Source organism: Crinia signifera, chromosome 6 (assembly GCF_055691185.1).
Source record: "Crinia signifera chromosome 6, ASM5569118v1, whole genome shotgun sequence".
In the NCBI taxonomy this organism is placed as follows: domain Eukaryota; kingdom Metazoa; phylum Chordata; class Amphibia; order Anura; family Myobatrachidae; genus Crinia; species Crinia signifera.
The window spans coordinates 239,321,376-239,348,757 of record NC_139222.1 but is presented as its reverse complement, the minus strand read 5'-3'; the positions used below and the strand labels follow the sequence as shown (position 1 = coordinate 239,348,757).

The 27,382-nt window shown below is 44.3% G+C and overlaps 1 protein-coding gene across 1 annotated transcript; it reads right to left on the bottom strand.

Annotated features, from left to right (window-relative positions):
- Positions 1-3,460: 3,460 nt before the first annotated feature.
- Positions 3,461-14,120, bottom strand: LOC146009723 (taste receptor type 2 member 9-like). The gene is made up of 3 exons (XM_083150184.1): positions 13,935-14,120; positions 4,558-4,661; positions 3,461-4,268 (listed from the first exon to the last, which is right to left on the bottom strand). The coding sequence occupies exons 1-3, from the start codon at positions 14,118-14,120 to the stop codon at positions 3,461-3,463; spliced, it is 1,098 nt and encodes a 365-aa protein (XP_083006310.1).
- Between the last annotated feature and the right edge of the window lie 13,262 nt (positions 14,121-27,382).

The following is a 27,382-nucleotide window of genomic DNA, read 5'->3' as shown; positions in this document are numbered from 1 at the left end:
TTTTTAGTCATAGACTTTTTTGGAGTATTTCAAATTATTTCACAAAAAAAGTATGTATTTTCAGGAAACTTACAGTAAGGCAGTCACTGACAATGAGTTTTGTTTCTTAAATAAATGCCATACATTACTGTTGTATATGTTGGGAGGTTAGTGCAGAGCTGGGCATAAGGTACATGTCAGTGCCGGCAGCCGGGCTGAGCGATGTGTGACTAGTGGTTATTATTGCGGCTGCATTAATGCTGTTACACTGCTGTGGACTGCTGGAGGTACAGTTCTATTGACACCCAATACATTAATATCAATCAGACATAGACGCAGGACATTAGAACACCGACGCGCGTTTCACAATAATCAGTTTTTTTAAGTTGCCTGTCCAAAGAATAAAGGATTTGGTGACATAAATTAAAGCATACTACGTGTAAATAAGCAATTAAAAATAAATCACGTAATGTATTGCATTTATTTAAAAAACTAAACTCATTGTCAGTGACTGCCTGTACGTTTCCTGAAAATACTGTACATACAATTTGTTGTGAAATAATTTGAAATACTCCAAAAAAGTATATGACTATAAAGACACAAGGACACCACTGTTCATTTTAAATATAAATGTTTTAAATATAAATGTTTTTAATTGAAATTTAATAAAATATTGTAAAATATTGTAATTTTACGATGAACATACATATACAATTGCTCAACTTACCTCTGTGCGCCACCAAAAAATACATTATTCTCTATCCTTCCTATCTATACTATATAGTGTCTTTGGCTGCACCCCCTTTGAGATCCACAGATTTGTACTCGCTGTGCGGATATACTCCCCCTCCCCTTTCCCCAAAACGAACATCTCATAAAACAGCATAAACAGTTTATTTAACATATAGCAGGGATATAGCAGGGATAACTTCTGAACATTCTCCTCCAGCACACAGCATAATGGTTACATTAGGTCACTTATCGCGCCCTCTCCTCCAGCACATTAATCACATTGGTTACAGTACATCAGTGCACCTCCTCCAACACATCACTTAATTGCAGTGGCATAAATATGGCGAACAACAGTACATACCAGGGCATCCTGGGACCAATAGTGCACATAACAGTTTACAGTCTCTCTCATCCATAATGAGGACTCTTGTCAATAAGGGCTACTAAACATGCCGGATGGCATCGACCACTAACCCAGATACGTTTTCTTCTGAGACTCACACCTGGCACTCTTCTAGGGCACCCATAAGGAGGGCATCACCCTCTCACTGGACTCAGTACTGCTGCTCTCACACTGCGGTCTCTCTCTCTGCCAGGTGCCTTGCTGGGACTGGCAGCACTCACAACATGTTCTATGAGGGGCTCTCACTGAGGCTGCATTCTCCTCATATTTCTCTGCAGAAAATGGGCTCTATTCACAGCAACCCACATGTGCTGTTGCTCTCTCCATTGAAGGGGTGCAATTCATGGAAGCTGTTTCCAAAGCTGGGGACCATGTAAACGGAGGCTGGCCATCCCATGGTCCCAACAAAACATGCACCTTCTCCTAGCTTTCACTCCTAACCTCTGCTCTTTTCTAACTTACACTTCCTGTTTACCCCCTCTGAATGAGGCTAGCAAGTGAAAACTGGCTGAGCTCCAACACTGCCCCAAACAGTGCACAGGAAATAGCCCTTGCTATGCATGATAAAGCTACATAGTTGTTAACTCTTGTAGTATCTGTTAACCCTTGCAGTTCCAGGGTATTACAAGTTTGCACTGGCAGGGGAGGGCCAGGAGCAGGCAGAGGGCCGCTGCAGGGGAACACCTAGTATTTTGTGGCCGTTCCCATGAAAATGCTTGGTATTCTCCTGGGAATGCAGGTGGGTCAATGCCTGTTAGGCGCAGGTTGCTGACATCAGCACCTGCCCCATATTCGGCCATCTCCATCTCAAATAAAAGCCAGTTCAGACTGACTTTTATTTTCGGAGGGGAGAAAAACCGGTGACCATTGATTGATTTCTCTTCCTGTCGGCCACATGGGACGGGATGTGGTCTCGTACACGTTCCCTCTTATGCTAGTGAGGAGATGTGGGTGGTGGGGGGGTCAATTAGTGGGGCGATTGGCGGTGCTGACCTGTTTGCTAGGCTGTAAGTATACACAGACCTGACCCTATATTGTGAATTTCTATAAGTATAGCTGAAGTCATTTGTAGTATTTCTATGCTTTTTTATGTTTTACCCTCATGCAAAACAATATTTCTGCCATTTATCAATTAACCAGTTACCAGTGACATCACTGAAGCACTTTTGAAACAGAATATTCTTATTTAGCTTATCAACCATGTCAACCTATCATCTTCTGTCATCTATCTAGCACAACCTGTGAAATGACAGTGAGAAGCTGATTGGTTGTTAATGGAAACTTTCCCACTAACTCTCAAAGATCTGATACATCTTCACCAAAGTGTTATAGATGTCACTTGTTACTTATGAGTCAATAGACAGACATTTCATGAATCTCGACCATGGTTCTCCGACCGTGGTTGTTTACCGCCAATAGAGTGTCCCCAGCTATGCTTGGCCACATGTGTATGCACCTGCCTCCATTAGGAATCCATTGGTGCATACGTACCAATGATTTTTCTCAAGCGTGTGCGAATATTCGCTGCCACGTGAGAGCATGTGTGGATTCATTGTGGCAAAGCTGACTCAAGACCCATCTGTACAGTATGTCAGTCATTTGAAAAACATATCTTTGCATGTTTGTATAATGAAATAAACAGTTAAGGTCTATTTGACATAAAAATGCAATAATACAAAACATATACTGTATGCCTACTGTACAATTTTCTTTAAACTAGTGATGTATGGATTGATATCTGAAAAACAGCGACATTCCTGCTATTTACATCATGGGTGAAATTTAATAGGATGAGAGATTCAGAAAGTGAGATATTTGGTAAGAAATCTCCAGGGTTTTTTTTAAAGCAGCAATCATTTACACAGCAAAATCAAACTGGTTTTGCAGTGTAAATGATTGACGCTTTCAAAAAAACTGGATATTTCTTTCCAAATCTCTCACTTTCTGAATCTCTCATCCTATTAAATTTCCCCAAAGCGTCCAGTACCTGATGTAAAGAACGTTAACAAAGCATGAAGCAGCCTTGTGGGGCCTACACACGGGGGACTTCAGGGCATATACTAAGTGATCTGACTAGATTGCTTAGAAAATGCCCCTACATCGCTCCGTATGTAGGGGCCATAGCTATAGCAATGTGCTTCCCCACACGTCGCTATTGCCCGGCAAATAATATTCAGCGTGCTGGATAAATCTAGTTAGATCACCGGTCAGGGCCAGTGTTCTCATCGGAGAACTCTGGCCCTGACAGATCATTCAGCATACAGAGCTGACACATCGCTGTGTGCTGGGCAATCTTGCTGAGTGATCTAGAATCACTTAGCAAAATCTCCCCATGTGTAGTCCCCATTAGGCAGCTGTTACTGTGACCTCAGTGTTTCCACCAGCAGGTTTCATTTTTAGGAGTTTTTTCAAAGCATTTATCAGTTTTCTGTTTCCTAAAATTAAAATGATAGCATTTATTGTTGGAAAACTAGAAATCACAATATAACCAACAGTTAGTGTATCATCCGACACTTCTAAAGAATAGTTTAATAAAATAAAAGTGCCGTAGAAAATTAAGTATATTATCAGTAGTGCAGTCACTGTCTTAGCAGCTGATATATGAGAAGTGATTCTAGCATAACCTTCATTGTTCTCCCTCATCCGTCTCATGTGCTTCAACAGAGAGGTAATTAATGCACCAGCAGTGAGAAAGATAATAGCAAAAGCAACAGAAGCAACCAGTAAAAACACTTGAATTAGGCAATTGCACCTGCTAATATAGATGTGAGACATTAATATTGTTATGTTTTCTCCTGTAGTATTCAGCTCGGTAACAGAAACATCCACATATACATCCCAGAAGGGAATCATTCCTACACACCAAGACAGGACAACAGAAAGAACCAGCAGCCAGGGCACTAGAGTCGGAAGCTTGGCTTTGAGCTTGTAAAATAATGTTCCACTAAGATTGACGATCTTTACACAGTAGTAAAAGCACAGACAGGTGGAGCACCAGAGGCTGGAGAATGTCAGTGAACTGTTGATTGTAAATATAAGGTTGGCCACCCATCCTATGGAGAAGATTTTACCATACATGAAGTAAGCAATCTCTTGGAAGTCAGTTATCACTTGTAGCATGATGTTGAAAATCCCAATGCTGATAATGATAAGACTGCAAGGATTATGGTGATGGGTTCTCTGCCAGTCTAGAATGTGAAGTATCAGCATAAAAATATTTACCGTTAAGCCTATAACAAAAAATGTGCCATGAAAGGTAACAGCGATGACAGCTATATCTGCCATGATGGAGGTATGGTGTATTGTACACCTGTCTTATACCTGTTCCAGCTGATGGCCAAATTTGGGATTTCAGGACATGAACTTTGCAAAGTATTTTTTTGTCTTTCAAAATGGTCACTTGGATTCAGTTGCAGAAACTGGCTTTACTCTCTAAAAGTTACCCAACAGTTTTCTTCAATCGTTTGTCCCTATTAGGAATTATGGACAGTTCAATAGCTTTCTGTACAACAGTGTTGTCACGGAGGTGAGTTTTTTGTGGGTTCAGCTGTGGAGTTTGAGTATGAACTGAATCAGGAAAAGGAGCTTGAAACTTTGCTGGTAGAATATAGCTTCTAAGCATAGAGGGTATACTGAATAGTGAGATCAGTTGGCTAGACCCAGAGTGAGGTCTAACATACCAGGTGGCTTTCGCCAAGAACCGTCGCAAGGAGATGTGGACTTTAGCGGCCCTGATGTGCAAAACCCTTGTCTGGGTCAATTCACTAATAAAAATTAGGGTGCAGAGCTTGAGATGTAGGATGATAGTCGAAGACTGAGTGAACAATCTTTAAAACTTTGGCGGAACAGTGAAGAAGTAGAAAATTTAATCCAAAGGATTTACCAAGCTGACTGGACCGGAGCTGAGAACTGAAGAAACAGGAGTAATTCCACAAAGAAGCAATGAGGAATCACTGGGAAGCTCAGGACACCTCTGTCTAGCAGTCTGCGAAGTGTTGTAATGGCGGCTGCTGCATGTGAAGCCAGGATCTATATACTTCCTGGTGGACTCCTATTGGCTGTCTGCATCTACTGTTGCGGATTGGTTGCCTGAGTTACAGGAGTTGGAAAATGGTGGTGCCCATAGCCAACCATGCAAGAATTAATATCTGTGGCGGGAAGATGCAGCCAGACACTGGTAGAGAGGACAGGATGCTGAAAATGTTGAAGAAGCAGAAGCACACTCAGCGACTGTGGGGACAGAACACCGGGAGTGCCGGAGACACAACCGTCCACCCAATGACAGAGAGAAGATCCAAGTGTCAAGGAGCAGCATATTTTGCAAACAGGTAAGCGGCCAGGCAGTGACAAGTATCTTCCTACATGTTTCCATGTAGTTTCCACCTAGTTTGAAATACAATTTGAATACACATTGTCATGCAACACAAGTCAAGTAGACAAAAGTGAATATATTTGCAAGTCAATATATAATCATTTATTTTCCTTCTATTCTTTTAAAGAATACAAAGTAGATGATTTGTCAAGACTTTTTGGTTTCGCATTGTAGGCCACACAAATCTGGAACATTGGGGCTGATGCAAAGTTAAGACATGCCGGTTTGCAAAGCGTATCTTGTGTACTGCAAAGTCATACAGTACATTTCATTAATGAGTACACTTGTGACTGAAAGGTTGTTAATGGACAGACATTTGCTGGGGCATGTTGACAGAATTGTGGGTTATGTAGAGATGGGCTAAAAAATAAAATCCTACTGGTTCCAGATATGCCATTGGCACCAAATTCTTTATAGGCATGGTTAGTGCATATCGATGATGATGTCTATCAAACCACGCTAATTATTTTTTATTGAATTATATAATTATTATCATAACTCTATTTTTTTTCTCTCTCTCTCAATGTGGACACTAATACTAATAAATACTGTGATTCAACCTGATTCTATAGAGATTGTTGCAAGACTCGCCTTTCAGTCTTTAACTTTTTAATTTATGCACCTACATGTGTTTGAAAGTGTTGAAAAAGAATTGCTAATTGACAGAGTGCTAATAGATGATGCTCACTGAGGGCCTTATTCTGGTTGGTGAGGCCGGATCCGAATATGCGGCCAGGACCGTGCGTGCGAAACCCGCCTTCCATACGGATCGCCAACTCCGTCCGTACGCGGTAAGAAGCTGGCCGAACGGACCGCACGTGTATTTTTCATGGAATACGCCTCCTCCATCTCAGGGAACCTCCCCCTTCATTCGGTGGTCGCAGACCATCGAATGCAGGACCGAGTGCTCCACCAGCTCCCGCAACCTCAGACCACACGGACATATTTCCGTGCAAAAGCAGGGATCTGGGCGGGCAGCTGACATCCGGCGATGTCATATGTCCGCCCCCTACACGTGCGTCACGGCCGCATTACCATACGTACGCCCAGCGTTTGCATGGGAACGCCCATGAAACGCGGGGCGTATGCATATGGTAATGAGCCCAAATAGCCCTTCACACCCCTCTCCACCCCCTGTTCGGAGTGTTCACATTTAATGCCGGATTTTGCCGTACGCCCCGCTCGCACATCGGCGGCACGAACGCACGCGGATATTACCGCACCAACCAGAATAAGGGCCAGAGAGTGTTATTAGTAGGCATTACTACAAGGGACAATAAATATGACACTATGGGGGAAATTTACCAATATGAAAAACCTAGTTTTTCGTATTGGTATTTCCCCTCCGACTGCATACGACTGTTTAAGTCGTATGCAAAGTCGTGTTCCGGAGGGGAAATTACAAAGCAGTCAGATACCATAATCAGCCCGATGCCCACCGCCCAGGGGCATCGGGGACAGTACCAGGCATCAGCCTGGTCAGGTAAGTCCTGGAGGGGGGGGACCCCTTCATTGGGGGGGTCTCCACTCCCCCAGGGCCCCTGGCCAGGCTGACCGATCAGGGGGTTAATGTTTTGGCCACGGGACCTTATATCATAAGTGGCCCCCTGGCTGTGACATTACCCTGCTGGCTGGTTGTGCCTGGGGCTGGTTCTTGAAATATGGGGGACCCCTAGTCATTTTGTCCCCCGTATTTTGGGAACCAGCCCCGGACCTGGAGCCTGGGGCTGGTTGTTAAAAATCGGGGAACCCCTATTTGTCGGGTTCCCTGATTTTTAATTACCGGCCCCGGCTCCGTCAGCCTGGTGCTGGTTACAGCTGTGGGGGGGACCCCACGCCGGGTTTTTTTTTAATATTTATCTTTTTTTCTATTTTTTTACACTCTGCAGCCTGCACGGATCTGACTGATCCGTGCAGGCTTAAAGCAAATAGAACAGGAAAATGGTGTTCTATTTTCCTATCGTATTTGCGTGGGTGTTTCACACCACTTAGCAGCCGTATTATCAGTACGGCTGCTTAGTACATCAGGAATCACCAATCTTTCGTATCCTATCGATGGTGTAGGACATTCGTATTTGTAAATACAAATACGAATGTTCCATCTTTAGGACTACGAATTGTTGTATTTTTGGGATTGTAAATCCCGAAAATACAAATTCGTAAAAAAAAGGTGTATTTCTCCCTATGAATACACCTTTTTTCTACGAATCCATTTTGGTAAATGTCCCCCTATGTTACCGGATTCCCTATCTTGAAAAAGTCTCCTGTTGGAAATGGAATGAAACTCTTTAATACATTATCCAGTCCTGCATCTTGATGGTCTGTCTGCAGCTACATTCTGCAAGCGGCTCCCCCTTTCTTTGCTGGTCTGGGACTGGCAGTGGGATAGAACATGTCTCTGCTCCCTCACAGCCATCACCTGCTATTGCTCATCCAAGTACAAGCAGGCTCATTGGGAGGTTATCGCCACTGCCTGAATGCATAGGATACTAGCTCAGTTAGTGATCACTAGTGTCTTTCCATATGTCAGCCCTTCCTAACTGCTGGTGTTGATTTGTGAGCAACTTTCCACTCACATAAATTATAATTAGGACACCAATCTCTATTAGTTTACTCCCTGCCAGTTCCCAATACCAGTGCCTAACACCAGCTGACACTATATTGAACTATGATAGTTTCCAACCTGGGGGCACATTGAAAATAATATTGGTAATGGCGGAAGAAGAAGAAGAAGTCTTCAGATGGAGTCTTCTGTTGCAATGGAGATGAACCATGTCACGTTACTACTGGTTCAGTCTGTAGTATTTCAGCGTTCATGTGCCCTGCTCTGACAGAGGTAGAGAAAGCAGCGGCATTATTCCTACAGTCATTGTAAGCTTGCAGCAGGGCCCTCTAACCCCCAAGTCTGTCTGTTGTTACCCAGTTTGTTTTATCACTGTCTATTATTGTAAAGCGCAACGGAATCTTCTGCGCTATATAAGAAACTGTAAATAAATAAATAAATAAATTAGTGGGAACCCTGGAGGCAATACACAGCCAGCAGCCAGCCACAGAAGGAACTGATTCCTGACTGCACACTTTTCCTCCACTACTCCTTAATATAAGGACATGCATAAGGCTATTCACTCCACTTGTAAGTACTGTGGAGATTCACTCCACTCTTAAGTAGGGATGTGCACAGGCCACTTTGTGGTTGAAATGATTGGATTGTTTGGGCCCCCACAAAATAAGAAGCAAATCATTTCTCCCTGTACAAACTGGCTCTACAGAGGCAAGATGTCGTCGTCATCCTCATCCTCCGATTTCTCACCCCCTTCAGTATGTACATCCTTATCCTCACACACTATCAATTCATCCCCGCTGGACTCTCCAATCACATTCCCTCTGTAGTCTCTGGAGGCAATTGTTGGTCTTTATTGAACAATTAATAATTCATGTTGATGAACATCATCTTCTCCACATTTTGCGGAAACAACCTCCTACGCCGCTTGCTGACTAGGCTCCCGGCAGCACTAAAAACTCTTTCAGAGTACACACTGAAGGGGGGACAACTCAGGTAACATAGAGCCAGTTTGAACAGGGGCTTCCAAATTGCCTATTTTTTCTGCCAGTACAGGTATGGCCTGTCTGACATGTCTACTTGGATGCTGTCACCAATGTACCAGTAATTCTCCACCATTTTTTCAATGGTGATAGCATTGTATGCAGCAAAAGTAGACATGTTAGCAATCGTTGGGAGTTCCTTCATTCCGGACCAGATGTCCAAACTGGCTCATGCATGCCCTGCATCACTGCCAGTGGGCCTGTTCAGAAATTTGAGCTGTTTCTTCGCAGCCACAGGTGTGGAAGAAAATTAAGGAGGAGCTGTTGCCATGTCACGGTCCGATTCAGATGACAATCTCCTGACCAGCAGGTCTTTGCACCGCTGTAGACTTGTGTCCACTGGCAACAGAGACACAACATAGGCTTTAAACCGAGGATCCAGCATGGTTGCCAGAATGTGTTCCTCTGACTTTAATAGACTGACCACCCTCGTATCATGACAAATTAAGGGTTTCATCCACAAGAACTACATGCTTTGCGGAATTACAAGGCTTTAGCTCCTCCTTCACTTTCTCCAGCTGCTTCTGAAACAGCCTGATCAGGGGAATGACCTGACTCAAGCTGACAGTGTTGGAACTCACTTCTCGTGTGGCAAGTTCAAATGGCTGGAGAACCTTGCACAACACAGAAATCAGTCTCCACTGTGCTTGAGTCTGGCGCTACTTTGTCTATGTCGTACAGTAGGTGGCTGTGTAGGCTTGAATGGCCTTTTGCTGCTCCTCAATCCTCTGCAACATATAGAGGGTAGAGTTCCAGCACATCACAACCTCTTGTTTGACTGAACCACTTGTCCACATGCCTTAGTTAAGTGGACAGTGGGTACAACCGCAATTTTCAGGGCACTGAGGACACTTATTCGGACATCTCTGTACATCCTGGGTATCACCTGCCTAGTGAAGTGGAATCTAGACGGGATTTGGTACCGGGGACACAATACCTCCATCAGTCATCTAAATCCCACTCCATTGATGGTGGACACCAGACCAACATAGCTGTCAAGGCCACAGTTATCTGCTTTGCCATAGAATGACCACTGTCATCCTCATCGCAAACGACTGTTGGATGGTCAATTGCTTAGTGAAATATGTAGCGGTCTTATGACTTCCCCTCTGGGATGATGACCAACTCCTAGCAGAAACAGCAGCAGTGGCAGTAGTAGGCGTAGTGCTGCAGGATCCTCCAGAGGCATTCCAGGTGTAAGAGGAGTCACTCATGCTGGTAACATGGCCTGCAGGACTATCTCCAATCCGGCTTGAGGAAGAAATTGAGGAGTAGTGACTTGCTGGTGTGGTTTTCAGGCTCTTGGATACAACAGGATCAAGGGATTTAGGTGTCCCTGGACTGCTTATGGTCCTAGCCACAGTTTCTGAACTAAAGAGTGACTTATGAATGGACTTCAGGTGACGGATAAGTGAGCATGTCCCTAGGTGGCCAACGTCCTTACCCCTGCTTGTTGCAGAGTTAAATAAGCTACATATGTCCGGATCTGGATAAAAATAATTCCAGACCAAAGAGGTGGATTTTTGGTCTTCAGGCCAGGCATGGCGATGGCCTTTTGCATCCCATGGACAACAACTGTCTCGCCTGGTGCCTCCTCGTCAACTTCCTCCTCAGCGCCAGCTACATCAATATCCTCCTCCTGGTGTTAAACATTGACACCTTCAATATCAAAATCAGGAACTGGACTGTGGGTGATCCTTTCAGCATGCAGGTATGCAGAGGGCATGCTGCAAATGGTGGAATGAGCCACCTCTTCCCATACAGTGATGGGAAGGTCAGGAATAGCAACCACCTTGGACTCTCCTTGGGGATTTGTGATACCCTGTCTTTAGAAGACACAGTTGTTTGCTGTTTTTTTGATGACAGCTTAACCCTCTTAAAATTTCTAATGGGGGGAGGGCTTCGATTGTTGTGTGAAGCTGAACCACTAGTCATGAACGTAGGCCAGGCCCTTAGCCGTTCATTACCACTCCGTGTCATAAATGGCATATTGGCAAGCTTACATTTCTCCTCAAACTACTTACATTTATTTTTTTTTAAACTTACTGAACTTTGCCATTTTGGATTTTACATGCCCTTTAAAATGACATTGGAGATCGGCCTTAGCAGACAACATTGCTGGCATTTCAAGTTCTATGTCATGACTAGTGGTAGCAGCTTCAGCACTAGAAGGAAGTGGTACTTGTTCTTACACAATTTTATCCTTCAAAATGTTGTTCTCCATTATCTATCTGGAGTGTACCTCTAACACCCCCCCCCCCCCTGCCCACACAGCAAATCCTGAAAAAAATTAATGGATTATTATGTGGACAGCACAGGCGAGTGTACTCCAAAACCACACACACATGGTAAAGCCTGAAAAAATGACATGGATTAAAAAATAACCCTTTTATTTTTTTCTAGACTGTACAGTGGATTTAACTGCAGTACTAGACTTAACGGCAGTACTGGACTTAATGGCAGTACCACTGGTCTTATACGGTTGTCCCACTGGACTTAATGGCAGTATTGGACTTAACGGCACCACTGGACTTAACAGCAGTACCACTGGACTTATACGGATTTCCCACTAGACTTAACAATAATAAAACTGGACTTAATGCAGTATGGGACTTAACGGCAGTACAACTGGATTTATATGGCTGTCCCACTGGACTTAACGGCAGTATCACTGGACTTAATGGCAGTAATGGACTTAACGGTAGTACCACTGGACTTATACAGCAGTACCACTGGACTTATAAGACTATCCCACGGGACTTATACTACTGTCCAGAACTTAACAGCAGTAATACTGAACTTAACGGCAGTACTGGACTCAACAGCTGTCCCACTGGACTTTAAGGCAGTACTGGACTTTAAGGCAGTACCTCTAGATTTATATGGCTGTCCCACTGGACTTTAAGGCAGTACTGGACTTAACAGCAGTAACACTGGACTTAATGGCAGTACTGGACTTAATGGCAGTACCACTAGACTTTTAAGGCTGTCCCACTGGACTTAACCGCAGTACTGGACTTAACAGCAGTACCACTGGAATTAAGAGCAGCACAGCACCACTGCATGGACTATAGCAGCATAGGACACCAGCACAGGATCACAGGACTGGACTACACTAGACTGCACAGGACACCACAGGAGGCCACCACCTCTGCAACTAGGTCACCCACCCCACACCAGCATGCTAGAGCCACAGCACAACCTCCCTCAACCCTCTCCAATGCTGGAGTGAAGTGAGGCGGGAGCAGGGGACTTATATCGCGTTCGGATCTCACAAGAATCCGACACAGGATGATGATGTTTTGCCCATGTTCGCGCTCGGGAGGGCTGGTGGGAATCCCCAAGAGGAGCTTGGATCTGGGCTGTGACCCCTGCTGTTCGGTGGTGTCAGGTTCTGGCTAATCTGAATGTGATCCTTTCTACTTAAGATCACCTTTATGTAGTTCAATAAAGTAGTAGTCCCCATTAACAAAGACATTTTACAGAACAGTCAGTTTAGATCTTAGGGAAACTTTGAAACTCATCAGGGGAGGCTCCAGGGGAGGGGCTGCAGCACGGTTCAAAATTCAAATAAGGCAGGCACACCAACTGCCATTCGAAACTGACTCACAGATGGTAAGGCTCCCTATTTAAATTTTGAACCATGCTGCAGCCCCTCCTATAAAGCCACTACTGAAACTCACTGGCAGTGTATTTCCCCATGTTGCACCCCAAATACAAAAACCTTTAAAGCACAGCTAGCAGAATTTAAAAACTTAGAAAAGAGACACGAGCAAAGTGCTGGTGTTTTAAAATTCTGTTACATTTTATTGACAAATAAAATTAATTTTAGTTTTCATATTTTTACTTGAAAGTTTAAGTGCTGGTGGCAGTAAAGAATGGACAAGACAACCAACATGCTCACATATAAACCAAACATTGGAGGTTAGCTCATCACTTAGAGCCATGGTGGAAATCAAACCCATGACCTCAGTGCTGTCAGGCAGTAATGCTAACCATTACAATGTCTATATAATGGTAAATGTAGACTTTGTTTGCACAATATACCACACAATATACCAACCTACTAAAAGGGTGAAATTCAGATCAGTTAGTAGTAACAGTGACTTCAGTATTACCAGAAGCAAATTTCAAACCCAAGACCTGTCTACACACGTTAGACAGCATCCTATTTCCAGTAATTAAAATAATGGCATTTAGTGTTGAGAAACTGGAACTCACAAGCATAGCTATAGGCATTATTAAACCTCCTGCAGTTTGTGTTTCATTATACAGAATATTTTAAAGCTCCATAGAAGATGAAAATTAGTATGAGTAGAGAAGTCACGGTTCTAGCAGCTGTCACATGGGCGGAGATCCTTCCAGTCCTGAAACCTTCATTGTTCTTCTTAATTCTTATCATGTGCTTACATAGAGAAGTGACAATGGCTCCCGATGTGTTGGAGATTATTAGAAAAGCCAGAGCAGATAATAACATGTACACTACAAAGAGACAATTGCATCTGCTCTTATAATGAAAGTAAACGGACGACATGTTCCTTGTCATATTAGAAGCGGAAATGGGTACTCCTCATATAAGTCCCAATAGACCGACAGTCCAGCAGCCCATGCTATAACATTAGAAAATACTAGCAGCCTGGGCACCATTTTTGGAAGCCCTGCCTTGAGCTTGTAGAACAATGCTCCATTGATATGAATGATCTTCACACAATAGTAAAAGCACAGACAGGTGGAGCACCAGAGACTGGAGAGTGTTAAGGATGAATAAATGACTAATATAGAATTGACAACCCAGACTTGAATGTAGAATTCTATAAACATGTAGATGCAAATCTGGCTACATACAATTGTTCCTTGGAGTAAGAGGTTGAGGACCGCAATGTTGTTGATGATGAAATCACAATGATTGACATGACGGATTTTCAACCAGTCTAAAAAGTGAACGCTCAGGATAAAGAGGTTCCCAGCTGAGCCTGTTATAAGAGAGGTGATGTAGAAGACCACTGAAACAGTTGTGTTTGAAGAAGGCATGTTGACCCTAGGTAATATATGTCTACCTTCCAATCCTGTCTCCTTGTGTGTGTCAGAGAATCAGGTACTGTCTGTATTTATAGCAACAGGAGATTGAACTGTCTCTTCCAGTGAGGAAAAAATGAGCATCACGGTATTGATGAAGATAATGATGTCATACTAATAGACCAGTGATATCCCTCAGCTTGACTCCACCCTTTATAAAAGTCATGCAGAAATGTTTCTGTTGCTGGCTACAGTAGATTGCTTTTTTCATGGAGAACCATTTCACTACTGTATGTTACTGTAGCCTAAAATAGAATTTAGAGTATTAAAGGCAACAGGAAAACATATAAATGAGACTGTCTCTAAAAGCAATATTAATCTTCTTCTGGAAAGTTATAGCAGATAGACCTCAACCCTCATTTGCTCCTTTTTTAGAATTAGAAAGCCATCCTGGCTTCTGTACAGTATGTCCCGTAGAATCACCACATGGTTCTATGAAAATATAAGCAATTATTTCCAATCCTTTTTCAGTGGCCTATTCCGGTGTTCGTTTGACATACAAATCATGTGGTTTTTATTAATGTACTCCCTTTCACAAGACATGGAGAATCTACACATATAAATTCAATATTCAAATAAGAACAGATAAGAGGTGTAACAGATGACAGCTCACCAATCCATTAACATCAGATTTACAAACCTTTTTTAGAAAAAAAAAAAAAGAGAAAAACAAAGTTCTTTACAGTCAGAGCAGTCAAAGTTTGGAACTCTCTCCCTGGAGAAGTGGTGTCGGCAGACACTATAAATGGGTTTAAAATAAGGTTGGATAAACATTTATTGGTTAGAAACATCCAAGTGTACAAATAAGAAACATAATCTGTCTTTTTAAAATATCAGAACATACTATACAACAATGGACAAACTATTCTAAACATAGGTTGAACTAGATGGATGCAAGTCTTTATTCAGCCTCACCTACTATGTAACTATGGAGGTTATTCTGGTTGGTGCGTAAATGTATGAATTCTTTTGGAGCGGGCCGCACGCCACGCTGTGCGCACATTGTAAGAACAAACGCCCACAGGTCCTCCGCATTCGGACGGACTTACACTGTAAGAAGAGGGCGTGTTTACGGACTACATCCAAACCTCGCGTGTGCAGTGGACACACAAAGATTCTGCACGGTCTTACAGCGTCAGAACGGACGTGAAGCTGCACGTACAGATAGGGCAGGCCTTATGCTTGCTGGCGAATCGCCAGCAGCATGCTGCTGGCGATCCGCCAGCAACACGGCGCGCCATCTGACTGAGACGCGCGTGCGTCCCCCACGCACGTGCGTCTCAGTATCCGGGCGGCCGGCGGGCGAGGCGGACGCAATACTGTCCGCCTCCCGCTCGAGGGGGGCTGGGGGGACCCGAGGAGGCTGTGGGGGGGTGCGGGCGCCCGGTGTGGGCACCGGGCGACCGTCGGAAGGGGACGGCAGCACCGTCGGAAGGGGACGCGCGCGCACCTCGTGCGCGCGCGTCCCCTTCCGACACACAGATGGCGCGGGAGCAGGGAATGGCGAATGGCGTCGCCATCGCCATCCCCTGCAAAGATGAGCCCGGCCCCATCTGTACGCACCGATGCGGTGTATTTCCGCAAAACATACTACTATCATCGGAACTCATACATCACACACATGACACACTTATGCAATTAGGCTACCTCATTAAAAAGGGATTGTTTTTATTGGTCATCAATTGCAGTGTAAATGTGTGTAAAAAATGCAGCCGTGCTTTCAGCATATATTTGTGTGTTTAGTAGTGGTCCATTTAGGCTGCGGGGCCCCATTCAATGCTGTCTTCCCTGACAGCATTGAACAGGGGATTTCACAGAAACTTCACAAGTAGTCGGGCTCATTCTGCTGAGAACGGGCGGGAAGTGAAGAGCTTTCAACTACAGCTCGCCTCTTCCTGGCTGCAGCTTGCCTCTTCCCGGCCGCAGCTTGCGGCCACGCCCCCTTCTCATCCCGCTGCAGGAGGAACATTGAATCCCTCCTGCAATTTCTCGGTCGAGCAGACCGAGAGTGGGACAGGGTCACGGCTGTCAAGCCAGCTTGACAGCCGTGACGTCACATTGAATACCCCTCTTACGCTTTATTAAACATAGCCGCTGCAAAAATAATAATACATTTTAAACCATACTTTGTACCTAAATATTGATTAAATTAAACTGAGAAACATTCACTATTATGTAATAATACACAGTCGGTCCTCAGGACCCCACACAGTACATCTTTTCCAGGTCTCTTTACAGAATCAAGTGATATAATTAGCTCCACCTGTGGATCTTTTATATTGTATCAGTCTGTAAGGAGTGTACCTGTCGGGTGACTTGGAAAATGAGTTTGAGAACCACAGTAATAATAGATTAATGCTACAACCTCTAGGGGGGTGTTTGTATTGTGTTTGATTCGGATGTATTATAAGTCACAGATATGGCGACCCTTCTGCATATATAGATTCCGTGGATAAATAAGTTGCAGGAGACACACCCATCAGGGGCACTGTGGAATAGCAGAAGATTTGAAAGGCAGCATGCTCAAAAAAACACTTCAGACTCAACTTATATGTGGGGATAAGCATATATTGGATAGCTTGTACCTCATCCATTCTGGCTAAAACACCCTCTGAGGTTAAAGATGGCCAACATATGGGACATTGGTCTTCAGTAACTCTGTAGCAACACTTGTCAGGGTTTAACCCTGTTGAGTTCATAGGGGAACTTGTGTATTATCACGGCGCCCATGGCATCGCATACCACTTATTAAGGTATGCGATGGGATGCGATGGGACCCAATTTCAAGGTTTTCAAGGGCTGACTGTACAATTTTAATATCGCATCGCATGCCATTATTATGGCATGGGATGCGATCATAGCCAATTTTACATTGTACATCGCCCCGGATGGCTGATTCCTATGTTAAATGCACCCCCAGATCCAATTTTTAATTGTACAGCCACCCTGATGGGTGATTACTATGGTAAATGCCCCCCCATTGTCAACGCCACCCCACTATTAACGCCAACCCAAAGCATAATGAGATCGCCACACTTCGGGTTGGCGTAAATAGTGGGGGTGGTGTTAAAAATGGGGGTGTATTTAACATAGTAATCACCCATCAGGGTGGCTGTACAATAAAAAATCGGGTCACATCGCATGGCATGCAATGCCCTACAATGGAAATCGGGGGTGCCGTGATAATAGACAAGTACCTTCATAGTTCCTTGGAAGTTTTTATGGAAACACATGTCATGTTCTTCCATAGGGATTCGGTATGAAATCCCGACGGTCAAAATCCCGACGGTCATAATACCGACAGCAATTGACAGAAAGTCAAAATCCCGACATGGTCAAAATCCCGACATTTAAAATCCCGACATGGTCAAAATACCGACAAGGTCAAAATACCGACATTTAAAATCCCGACAAGTTCAAAATACCGACACATAGAATGTAGACAGGTGAAAAAGTCAACATGACTTTCGGGCGACAGCTCGCGAGGTCGATATGGGCTTTTCACAGTTTTTTTACCTGAATGTCGACACAGTCGACATGGACACAGTTGGAAGTCAACCGCAGCCCCTCGCATAGCTCGCTGCGCTCGCAATGCTTCGGGCACGGTGCCTCGCTACGCTCGGCACACTATTTTATTCTCCCACCACGCCCTAGTGGATGGTAGGGCATGAAATACCGCCTGTCGGCACATGTCGGGTCAAGAAACAGTGAAAAACCCATGTCGACCTCGCGACCTGTCGCCCGAAAGTCATGTTGACTTTTTCACCTGTCTACATTCTATGTGTCGGTATTTTGAACTTGTCGGGATTTTAAATGTCGGTATTTTGACCTTGTCGGTATTTTGACCATGTCGGGATTTTAAATGTCTGGATTTTGACCATGTCGGGATTTTGACTTTCTGTCAATTGCTGTCGGTATTTTGACCGTCGGGATTTTGACCGTCGGGATTTTGACTGCATCCCCTTCCATAGTGCCACCACAAACAAGTATGTCATCCTCAATTCTATCACACAGATGCTCCATACAACTTTGGAGTACAGTACTTCACTTTCAGTGCACATACATAACAATATTAAAAGAAATGCATACCTACAGTACCCACAGGTGTTATAGTTGTGGAGAGCATGGATGATTTCTTGTCAAATATGGTCTGCCAGAATCCACATTTGGCATCCAGAGTAGTAAATAACTTTGCATTTGACATATCAATTATTACTTGCTTGTTAGGATCCGGGGGCGTCCTCGCCTGCATTACCTCCGTTGCCTCAGACTGGGGTTGGCGGACGCGTGCAGAGCTAGGCTTCACCTCTAATAGCCGCGTTCGAAGGAGCCAGTTAGTCCGGCTCCAACCCCGATGCTACCAGGTCTTATGAGTGACAACGCGCCCGCCAAGGCCAGGAGAGAGCAAGGGGACAACTAACTAATTCCAACATGAGGCGAGGAGCCCCCTGGACCCCCAAGGGGGTGATAATACAGGGAGATGGAAAATACGGAAAGCTCCCACTAATACCGGACACGGTAATACACAGCTAGACGCAACAATGCGTAATGGTGGAATATAAAGAAAGTTTACGGGTACAACACCCAAGAGGTGGTGTGTAGTAGTACTCAGTGGCAACAATGCTCAGAGGATGGAATACTATAATATCAATGGCAACAATGCAAGGAAGGTGTAATACAATAATATCAATGGCAACAATGCACAGAAGGTGTAATACAATAATATCAATGGCAACAATGCACAGAAGGTGTAATACAATAATATCACAGGTATGACTAGCAAGGGAGTGGGGGAACACCCCAACTTATCTGCGTGGTGGAAAAGCAGCAACCAGCTAGGACACCGCACGGCTGACAGGCAGGACTGGGTCAGGACAGGAACACTGGAATACTGAGCAAACCTACTGGAGACACGGAGCACCAAGTAGACAGGCAGGCAAGACCCCAGAGACCGGGAACACTCTGGACGCAGGGACACAGAACTATGACCGGCATCTGACCGGTGTTCAAAGGGCGTATAAATACTAGCCCTAACCAATGCCTGCCCACCTGCTAATTAAGCCCGCAGCTGCCTGCTACACCCCTTCCTCCCCGCGGCCGCCTGGCGTCCCCCGTCGCCTAGTCAACCCCTGTGGCAGGGGAGGAAGAGGCAGTGTGCTGCTTCCTGCACGCTTAACCCCGCCCGCCGGCGCCGCATCACAGTGACATCCCTGCTGCCTAGCAACAGCCGGGACGCACTGCCCAGAGGCTGCCGGGCGGTTGGGGAAGCCGCTCGTGCGGCTCCTAACATTGCTTCACTCTTTAGTAGTGGAGATATGGTTTCACCAGAGCTTTGTTCCTATGTACAGGGTCAAATCAGATGCATACCAAACCATCGTTTTTACCGCAGCAACCGTAGCTGACACACGAGGTTGCTTCTACCACTGGACAAATGGTGCCCAATGCTGTCATCTTATTTCATTCCGCTATTCCAAGGATTTTGAGTACACAACATGTTTTATCTTCCCTCATTCCTGTCTGACAGTTATTTTAGTTCACTGATTTATGGTTATTTCAGGTAATTGAAATAGGGTTACAATTGTCAGTTATTACAGTTCATTAACAATGTCATCCAAATCTATCCCATGTGAAAGCCCAGCACAGGCTACATGTGTTAAAGTTCTGCCCAGCATATGGTCCTCAACCCCCTAGTATGTCTTCTGGGATCCAATGTTACCACTCTGTGAAGGTTTCTTCAAAATTCATCCAGTGACAGGTTCAGAGCAGTCTTCTTGGGACAAACTTCTGGCCAACATACACCAACAGAAGGTTTGACTGGGGCCCCAACCACCTAGTATGTCTTCTGATATCCTATGTTACCACTTTATAAAGTTTTCTTCCAAATCCATTAATTGGAAGGGTCAGAACAGGCTCCATAGGTCAAAGTTCTGCTGGCTCATTCAGCCATAAGGTCTAACTTACCCCCAACCCTCGTCTTCTGGGATACAATCTTACCACTCAGTAAATTTTTATTTTAAATCCATCCAGTGGCAGGCCCAAGACAGGCTCCCTGGGTCAAAGATCTGTCCAGTGGATTCCACTGTGTTGTATGACTGACCCCCTAGTATGTCTTTTGGGCTGCAATGCAAAGTGGCATGCCCAAATCAGGATGATGGGACCTTAACCCACTAGTATGTCTTCGGGAATCCAGTGTTATCACTCTAAATTTCTTCTAAATCCATTCAGGGAATGATAAAGAACAGGATTCCCAGGTTGTAGCATTCCACCATGATGACTGACTGACCCCCACCCTCTAGTATGTCTTCTGGGATGCAATGTTTGCTGTGAAGTTTTCATCCAAATCCTTCCAGTGGCAGGCCAAACACAGGAGGCTGGGGTCAAAGTTCTAGCCAGGTATACCAATGTGAGGTCTGACTGGGAACTGGAAACCCAATACAGGTCGGGTATCCCGTATCCGGGCATCCCGTATCCGAATTATTCCAAAAACCGTGGTTTTTTGGAATAATTCAAATTTTTTTTTTTTTTTTTTCCCTAACCCTCTTTTAATACTTACCAAGTCCTCCGGCGTCCACGGCAGGCCTTCAGCATCCTCTCCGGCGTCTCCAGCGGTCCCAGGAGTGCTTTGCGCGAGTGCGCGCGAGCGCCGGTGACGTCACCGGTGCGCCTGGGAACTTGCGCAAAGCACTCCTGGGACCACTGGAGACGCCGGAGACGGTGCTGGTGGCCTGCTGTGGACGCCGGAGGACTCCATGGACGCCGTGGGACCATCGGGGACCCACCAGGGGCAGGTAAGTATGACATAGAAAAAATGTGAATGAAACCAGCGCTGAGCTTCAATGGGAGAGTTCAAATGGAAATGGCAATCAGCATAAATCCTACTTTAAAACGTCCCAAAGATGTATGCAGGTAGCAGTAACAGTAGCAGCTGGGGGGGAGTGTCAGAAGGCTTTCTGCCTGATCATTTTTCTGACAATGCCTGAGGAAAGTGGAGAGACTATGGAGATTCTGTGAAAGGGAAACCTGCTGTTGAAAACCAGGATGATCCATTAAAAAGTCATTGTATTGATCCGGGAAGAGAAGGATTTATGATACATCACATTCGAAGAATAAATCAAGAAAATATCTTCCGAAACGCGTTGATGCCGACTCAATCAGAGGAAGGACAGAGACACAGATCAGAGGACTGAAGCCGCAGCGTCTGCAGCGCTGCCCGCCGGCTCATCTGACATCCGTCCCGCTGTGCCTTCCGTATCACTCTACCTGTTCCCGTGTACATTACCCCCGCTTTTATCTGTATGTCTGGAGAATAAATCGTTTTTTACCTTCAGAGGAGTGGAGCGTTTGATGTAAAGAACCTGTTACGTGCACTCGTGACAGAAAGCTAAAGTAAGTTGATTCCAACTTCCTGTGTACAGACGTGGGGATTTTTGGAGTTATACAGATACTGTTACGTGCATGCGGGTCAGAACTTGAAAGTAAGTGTCTGTCGTTAAGGGATATCCCTGATCCCACCTGCCTTTCAAGTTACTGCTACCTGCATACATCTTTGGGACGTTTTAAAGTAGGATTTATGCTGATTGCCATTTCCATTTGAACTCTCCCATTGAAGCTCAGCGCTGGTTTCATTCACATTTTTTCTATTTTCTACGGTTCCTGAGTTGGGGAAATTGATGGTCCCCTGAATTTAACCAGCTGCTCGTTATTCACTTAACATCTATACTTGCGCCAGATTAGGAGTATTTTGTTTTTTGACTAGGTAAGTATGACAAAAAAAAAAATATTCCAAAAACCGGAATATTCCCTTATCCGGAATGCTCGTGGTCCTGAGCATTTCGGATAAGGGATACTCAACCTGTAGTATGTCCTCTGGGATCCAGTGTTACTACTCTGCGAAATTAGTGGACATTGTTTGCTTTGGGACTAACCACCATCACTACCCAATTAATTAATATAATCAGAAGAACAGTATTTGCTGATTGCAACCTGATAACCAACACCACTATAGGAACTGGTCTATGTAATTTTGGGACACTCAGCCATTGCCCCTAATTAACCAGGAAAACAAGTGGAGCAGTATCAGGACCACTGTGCTCTTATCAATACAGAGCAAGCAGGGATCAGCGGGAGACATCTGCCAAATTGGGATGACCGTATCATCCCTAATCGCTCCCTGCAAATCAGCACACCAGCACAAGATGGTAATATGAACTCCCTCACATTCAAAGTTGGAGTAATAAACAACACCATTTTAACTTCAAATTGATCGATCATTATAGCTCAGTATTTTGGCACAATTTTGTTTCTATGTATTTTTATTGATTGTATTTATTATTATTTTTATTGTTTATTTAAATAAATTAATTTAATTTGAACCGTCTTACATTTTCTCAGCCAACACTGGCACATTTTTCTGGGTACCTATGTAGTATCTGGGCGTCCGATTTAGAAATCGGATCGGATCGCATCGCATCGCATGCGACCAAATCGTATGCGATGCGATGGTCAAGATTTTTCCATAGGATTCAATGTTAAAATGGTCTGAGTCCATTTTAACATAGAATTCAATGGGAAAAAGGAGTTCTTTTCCTTTCCCCACTATCCAAGTGGGCATGGAGTTGGATATAAACCTGTGGCGAGCGTAGCGAGCCACCGAGCCCGAAGCGTGGCGAGCGTAGCGAACCCCCCGAGGGGACACAGAATACTTTTTAAGAAATATGCGTTCGCTCGCCACGCTTCGGGCTCGGTGGCTCGCTGCGCTCGCCACGCTATATAAAATCAACACTATGCCCACTTGGATAGTGGGGAAATGAACAGGACCTTCTTAACATTGAATCCTATGCAAAATCGCATCGAATCGCATTGCATCGCATCTGATTGTATGCCTAAAGGTAAGGCATACAATCACAAAATCGGACGCCCAGATACTACATAAGTACCTTTTTCAGTTATACAATATATAGGGGAGTGACTACCCCGTACCAGCTGTTGATAATTGTGCAACACACACTACTCCTTCTTCCTTCTGCCTTACACTGTCACCCTCTTACTCTACCTGTCACCCACTGCCGTGTTGAATATTGTGAACTAGGATTGGGGGTAACTTTTGAGTGTTTAGACATTACTATATGAAACTCGATGATGTATGGGCCCTCATTCTGGTTGACTTGGTAAGCTGTGAAGCTCGCAGTTTACCGAGTCCCACAGTGCCCGCCCCGCCAAATCACCGCCGCCACAATGACACGTACCCCCGCATGTTCTTCTGCTAGAGAAATCATTTGATGGTCACCAATCATCGAATGATTTCTCCAGGGCTCGCACATATAAGTCAGTGGAGACTGACATATTTATGGGCTTCCGGCTGAAGACAGGGTGGGCTGCTGACATCATGTAACTCACTCGTCAAATACGATGATACTCAGTTTAAAGCAGTGGTCTCCAACCTTAATTGAGCGTGAGCTACTCGAGACAAAAAAACCTCCCAGAGAGCACACCGTAATGCCCCTGCACAATATGCTGCACACTGTAATGCCCGACACATTATGCCACAGACTGCAAATCCTCTGACACATGATGCCACACACCACAGTGCCTATGATACTATGCTGCACACCCCTGACCCATTATGCCACACATTGCAATGCCCCTCACACCTAAGGCATACCTAGAAACTTTGCCAGTGGACAAAGAAATATATGCGTGTTTTTGTAGTTTTTGCCAGTGTGAGGGCATGGCCAGTGCTGTGTGAACTTCTGGCCATGCCCCCAGCCTCTCTGCCTGCCTGCCTTCTTGATTAGATGCATGCCTATTGTCTAATCTTCGCAGGACCTTCCCAAAAAACAGGATGTCACGCAAAAATCTATACAGTTGGGAGGAATGCATTATGCCATGCCGCAATGCTCGACACACAATGCAACACCACAATGCCCCCCACAGTAAGGCTTCTAATAAAATGTAAATTATCTGCTTAGTGCCAGGGGTCAATACTCATTACCAAGGGTTTAATGTCCATTGCCTGGGGTTAATGCTCATTACCAAGGGGTCAAAACGCATTGCCAAGGGATAATTACTCATTGCCAAGGGGTTAATGTCCATTGCGAAGGGGTCAATGCTCATTGCCAAGGGGTTAATGCTCATTGCCAAGGGGCTTAATGCTCATTTCCAAGGGGTTAATGTCTGTTGCCAGGGGTTAATGCTCATTGCCAAGATGTTAATGTTGGTGGCCAAGGGGGCTAATGCTCGTTGTCATGGGGTTAATATCCAGTCAGACGCTGCAGCGCTGTACTTCCTGTCAGACGCTAGAGGTCAAATATGACCTTCAGCATCTCTCTCCTCCTCTGAAGTGAAGAGTCTGCAGGGGAAGGCAGCAGCAGCAGCGGACGAGCGAGAGGGTGGCCAGACACACGGGCGGGTGAGCGGTCGGACACATGGGAGGGCACTGGCGGGCAACAGTGGTTGAGCCACTCGTTTTGTTTAGGCGAGCTACTGGTAGCTTGCGTAACAGGTTGGCGAACACTGGTCCACAGCATACATCTACATAAGTATAATTGAATGTTTGTGTGAATGGATGTTTCACGATAACTCTTTAAATAATTATCTTCAAACTTTGCACACTACCTTATCATCTTAACCCCTTCCTGACAGAGCTAGTTTTTGCGTTCCTGACAGAGCCATTTTTTTCAAATCTGACATGTCTCACTTAAGTGGGGATAACTTTTTTTTGCTTTTACTTATCCCAGTGATTTTGAGATTGTTTTTTCGTGACACATTGTACTTCAAATTAGTGGTAAATTTGGGTCGATACAGTCTGTGTTTTTTTGTGAAAAATACCAAAATGTCGTGAAAAAATGGAAAATTTAGCGATTTGCAAAATGTTAAATTTTCTGCTTGTGAGACAAATAATCATACCACTCAAAATAGTTAATAACTAACATAGACCATATGTCTACTTTATGTTTCCATCATTATTTCAACTTCCTTTTAATTTTTTGGGACACTAGGAGGCTTACAATATGAATAGCAAATTCTCAAATTTTCAAGAAAATTTCAAACACTGATTTTTTTAGGGACCAGTTCAGTTCTGATGTGACTTTGAGGGACTTGTATGTGAGACACCCCCATAAATGATGCCATTTCAAAAACTGCACCCCTCACAGTATTCAAAACAGCATTTTGGAAGTTTGATAACCCTTTAGGTGTTTCACAGGAATTAAAACAAAGTGTAGGTGAAATTTCAAAATTTCATTTTTTTTGCAGATTTGCAATTTTAATACATTTTTCTAAGGAACACAGTACATTTTACTAGAGAAATGTGACTAAAAATTGATTCCCCCAATTCTTTTGTTTTCAAAAATATCCTATATATGGCCCTAGTGTGCACGTTGACCAAACCACAGGCTTCATAATAGAAGGAGCACCTACTTGATTTTGGAGCCTCCTTTTTATGAGATTATTTTTTAGGCACCATGTAGGTTTCTAGGCACCATAAGATGCTAAAATTTAGGAACCCCCCCACAAGTTACCCCATTTTGCAAACTACACCCCTCAGGGAATTCATCTAGGGGTATAGTGTACATTTCAAACCCCCAGGGGTTTCACCAATTGTGGTACAACTGGGCAGTGAAAATGAAAAATTACATTTTTTACACAAAAATGCAGTTCTGGCTCAAAATTTTTCATTTTCACAAGGAATGAAGGAGACAAAGCACCCCAAAATCTGTGCCCCAATTTCTCCCGAGTACCGCAATGCCTCACATGTGACCAAAAAATACCAGTTGGGTGCATGGCAGGACTCAGAAGGGAAGGAGTGATTTTTGGATTTTGCAGCTCAGATTCTGGTGGAATTTTGGTGGGTGCTATGTCGCATTAGCAAGACCCCCCAAGCACCAATACAGTGGAACCCCCCCACAAGTGACCCCATTTTGCAAACTACACCCCTCAGGGAATTCATCTAGGGGTATAGTGTACATTTCAAACCCCCAGGGGTTTCACCAATTTTGATACAAGTGGGCAGTGAAAATGAAAAATTACATTTTTTTACACAAAAATGCAGTTCTGGCTCAAAATTTTTCATTTTCAGAAGGTATGAAGGAGAAAATGCACCCCAAAATCTGTGCCCCAATTTCTCCCGAGTACGGCAATGCCTCACATGTGAACAAAAAATACCAGTTGGGTGCATGGCAGGACTCAGAAGGGAAGGAGTGATTTTTGGATTTTGCAGCACAGATTTTGGCAGAATGAATGGTGGGTGCTATGTTGCACCAATACAGTGGAACCCCCCCACAAGTCACCCCATTTTGCAAACTACACCCCTCAGGGAATTCATCTAGGGGTATAGTGTACATTTCAAACCCCCAGGGGTTTCACCAATTTTGATACAAGTGGGCAGTGAACATGAAAAATTACATTTTTTTACACAAAAATGCAGTTCTGGCTCAAAATTTTTCATTTTCAGAAGGTATGAAGGAGAAAAAGCACCCCAAAATCTGTGCCCCAATTTCTCCCGAGTACGGCAATGCCTCACATGTGACCAAAAAATACCAGTTGGGTGCATGGCAGGACTCAGAAGGGAAGGAGTGATTTTTGGATTTTGCAGCTCAGATTCTGGTGGAATTTTGGTGGGTGCTATGTCGCATTAGCAAGACCCCCAAAGCACCAATACAGTGGAACCCCCCCACAAGTGACCCCATTTTGCAAACTACACCCCTCAGGGAATTCATCTAGGGGTATAGTGTACATTTCAAACCCCCAGGGGTTTCACCAATTTTGATACAAGTGGGCAGTGAACATGAAAAATTACATTTTTTTACACAAAAATGCAGTTCTGGCTCAAAATTTTTCATTTTCAGAAGGTATGAAGGAGAAAAAGCACCCCAAAATCTGTGCCCCAATTTCTCCCGAGTACGGCAATGCCTCACATGTGAACAAAAAATACCAGTTGGGTGCATGGCAGGACTCAGAAGGGAAGGAGTGATTTTTGGATTTTGCAGCACAGATTTTGGTGGAATGAATGGTGGGTGCTATGTTGCACCAATACAGTGGAACCCCCCCACAAGTCACCCCATTTTGCAAAGTACACCCCTCAGGGAATTCATCTAGGGGTATAGTGTACATTTCAAACCCCCAGGGGTTTCACCAATTTTGATACAAATGGGCAGTGAACATGAAAAATTACATTTTTTTACACAAAAATGCAGTTCTGGCTCAAATTTTTTCATTTT

What these genes read in the sequence shown, in the direction of transcription:
- LOC146009723 (XM_083150184.1), bottom strand. Translation starts at nt 14,120, where the DNA reads ATGCCTTCTTCAAACACAACTGTTTCAGTGGTCTTCTACATCACCTCT. An exon ending in TCTTACTCCAAGGAACAATT is followed by an intron (nt 4,662 to 13,934) that starts GTATGTAGCCAG and finishes CAAACTCCACAG; the next exon opens with CTGAACCCACAAAAAACTCA. An exon ending in CGATTGAAGAAAACTGTTGG is followed by an intron (nt 4,269 to 4,557) that starts GTAACTTTTAGA and finishes TAATCCTTGCAG; the next exon opens with TCTTATCATTATCAGCATTG.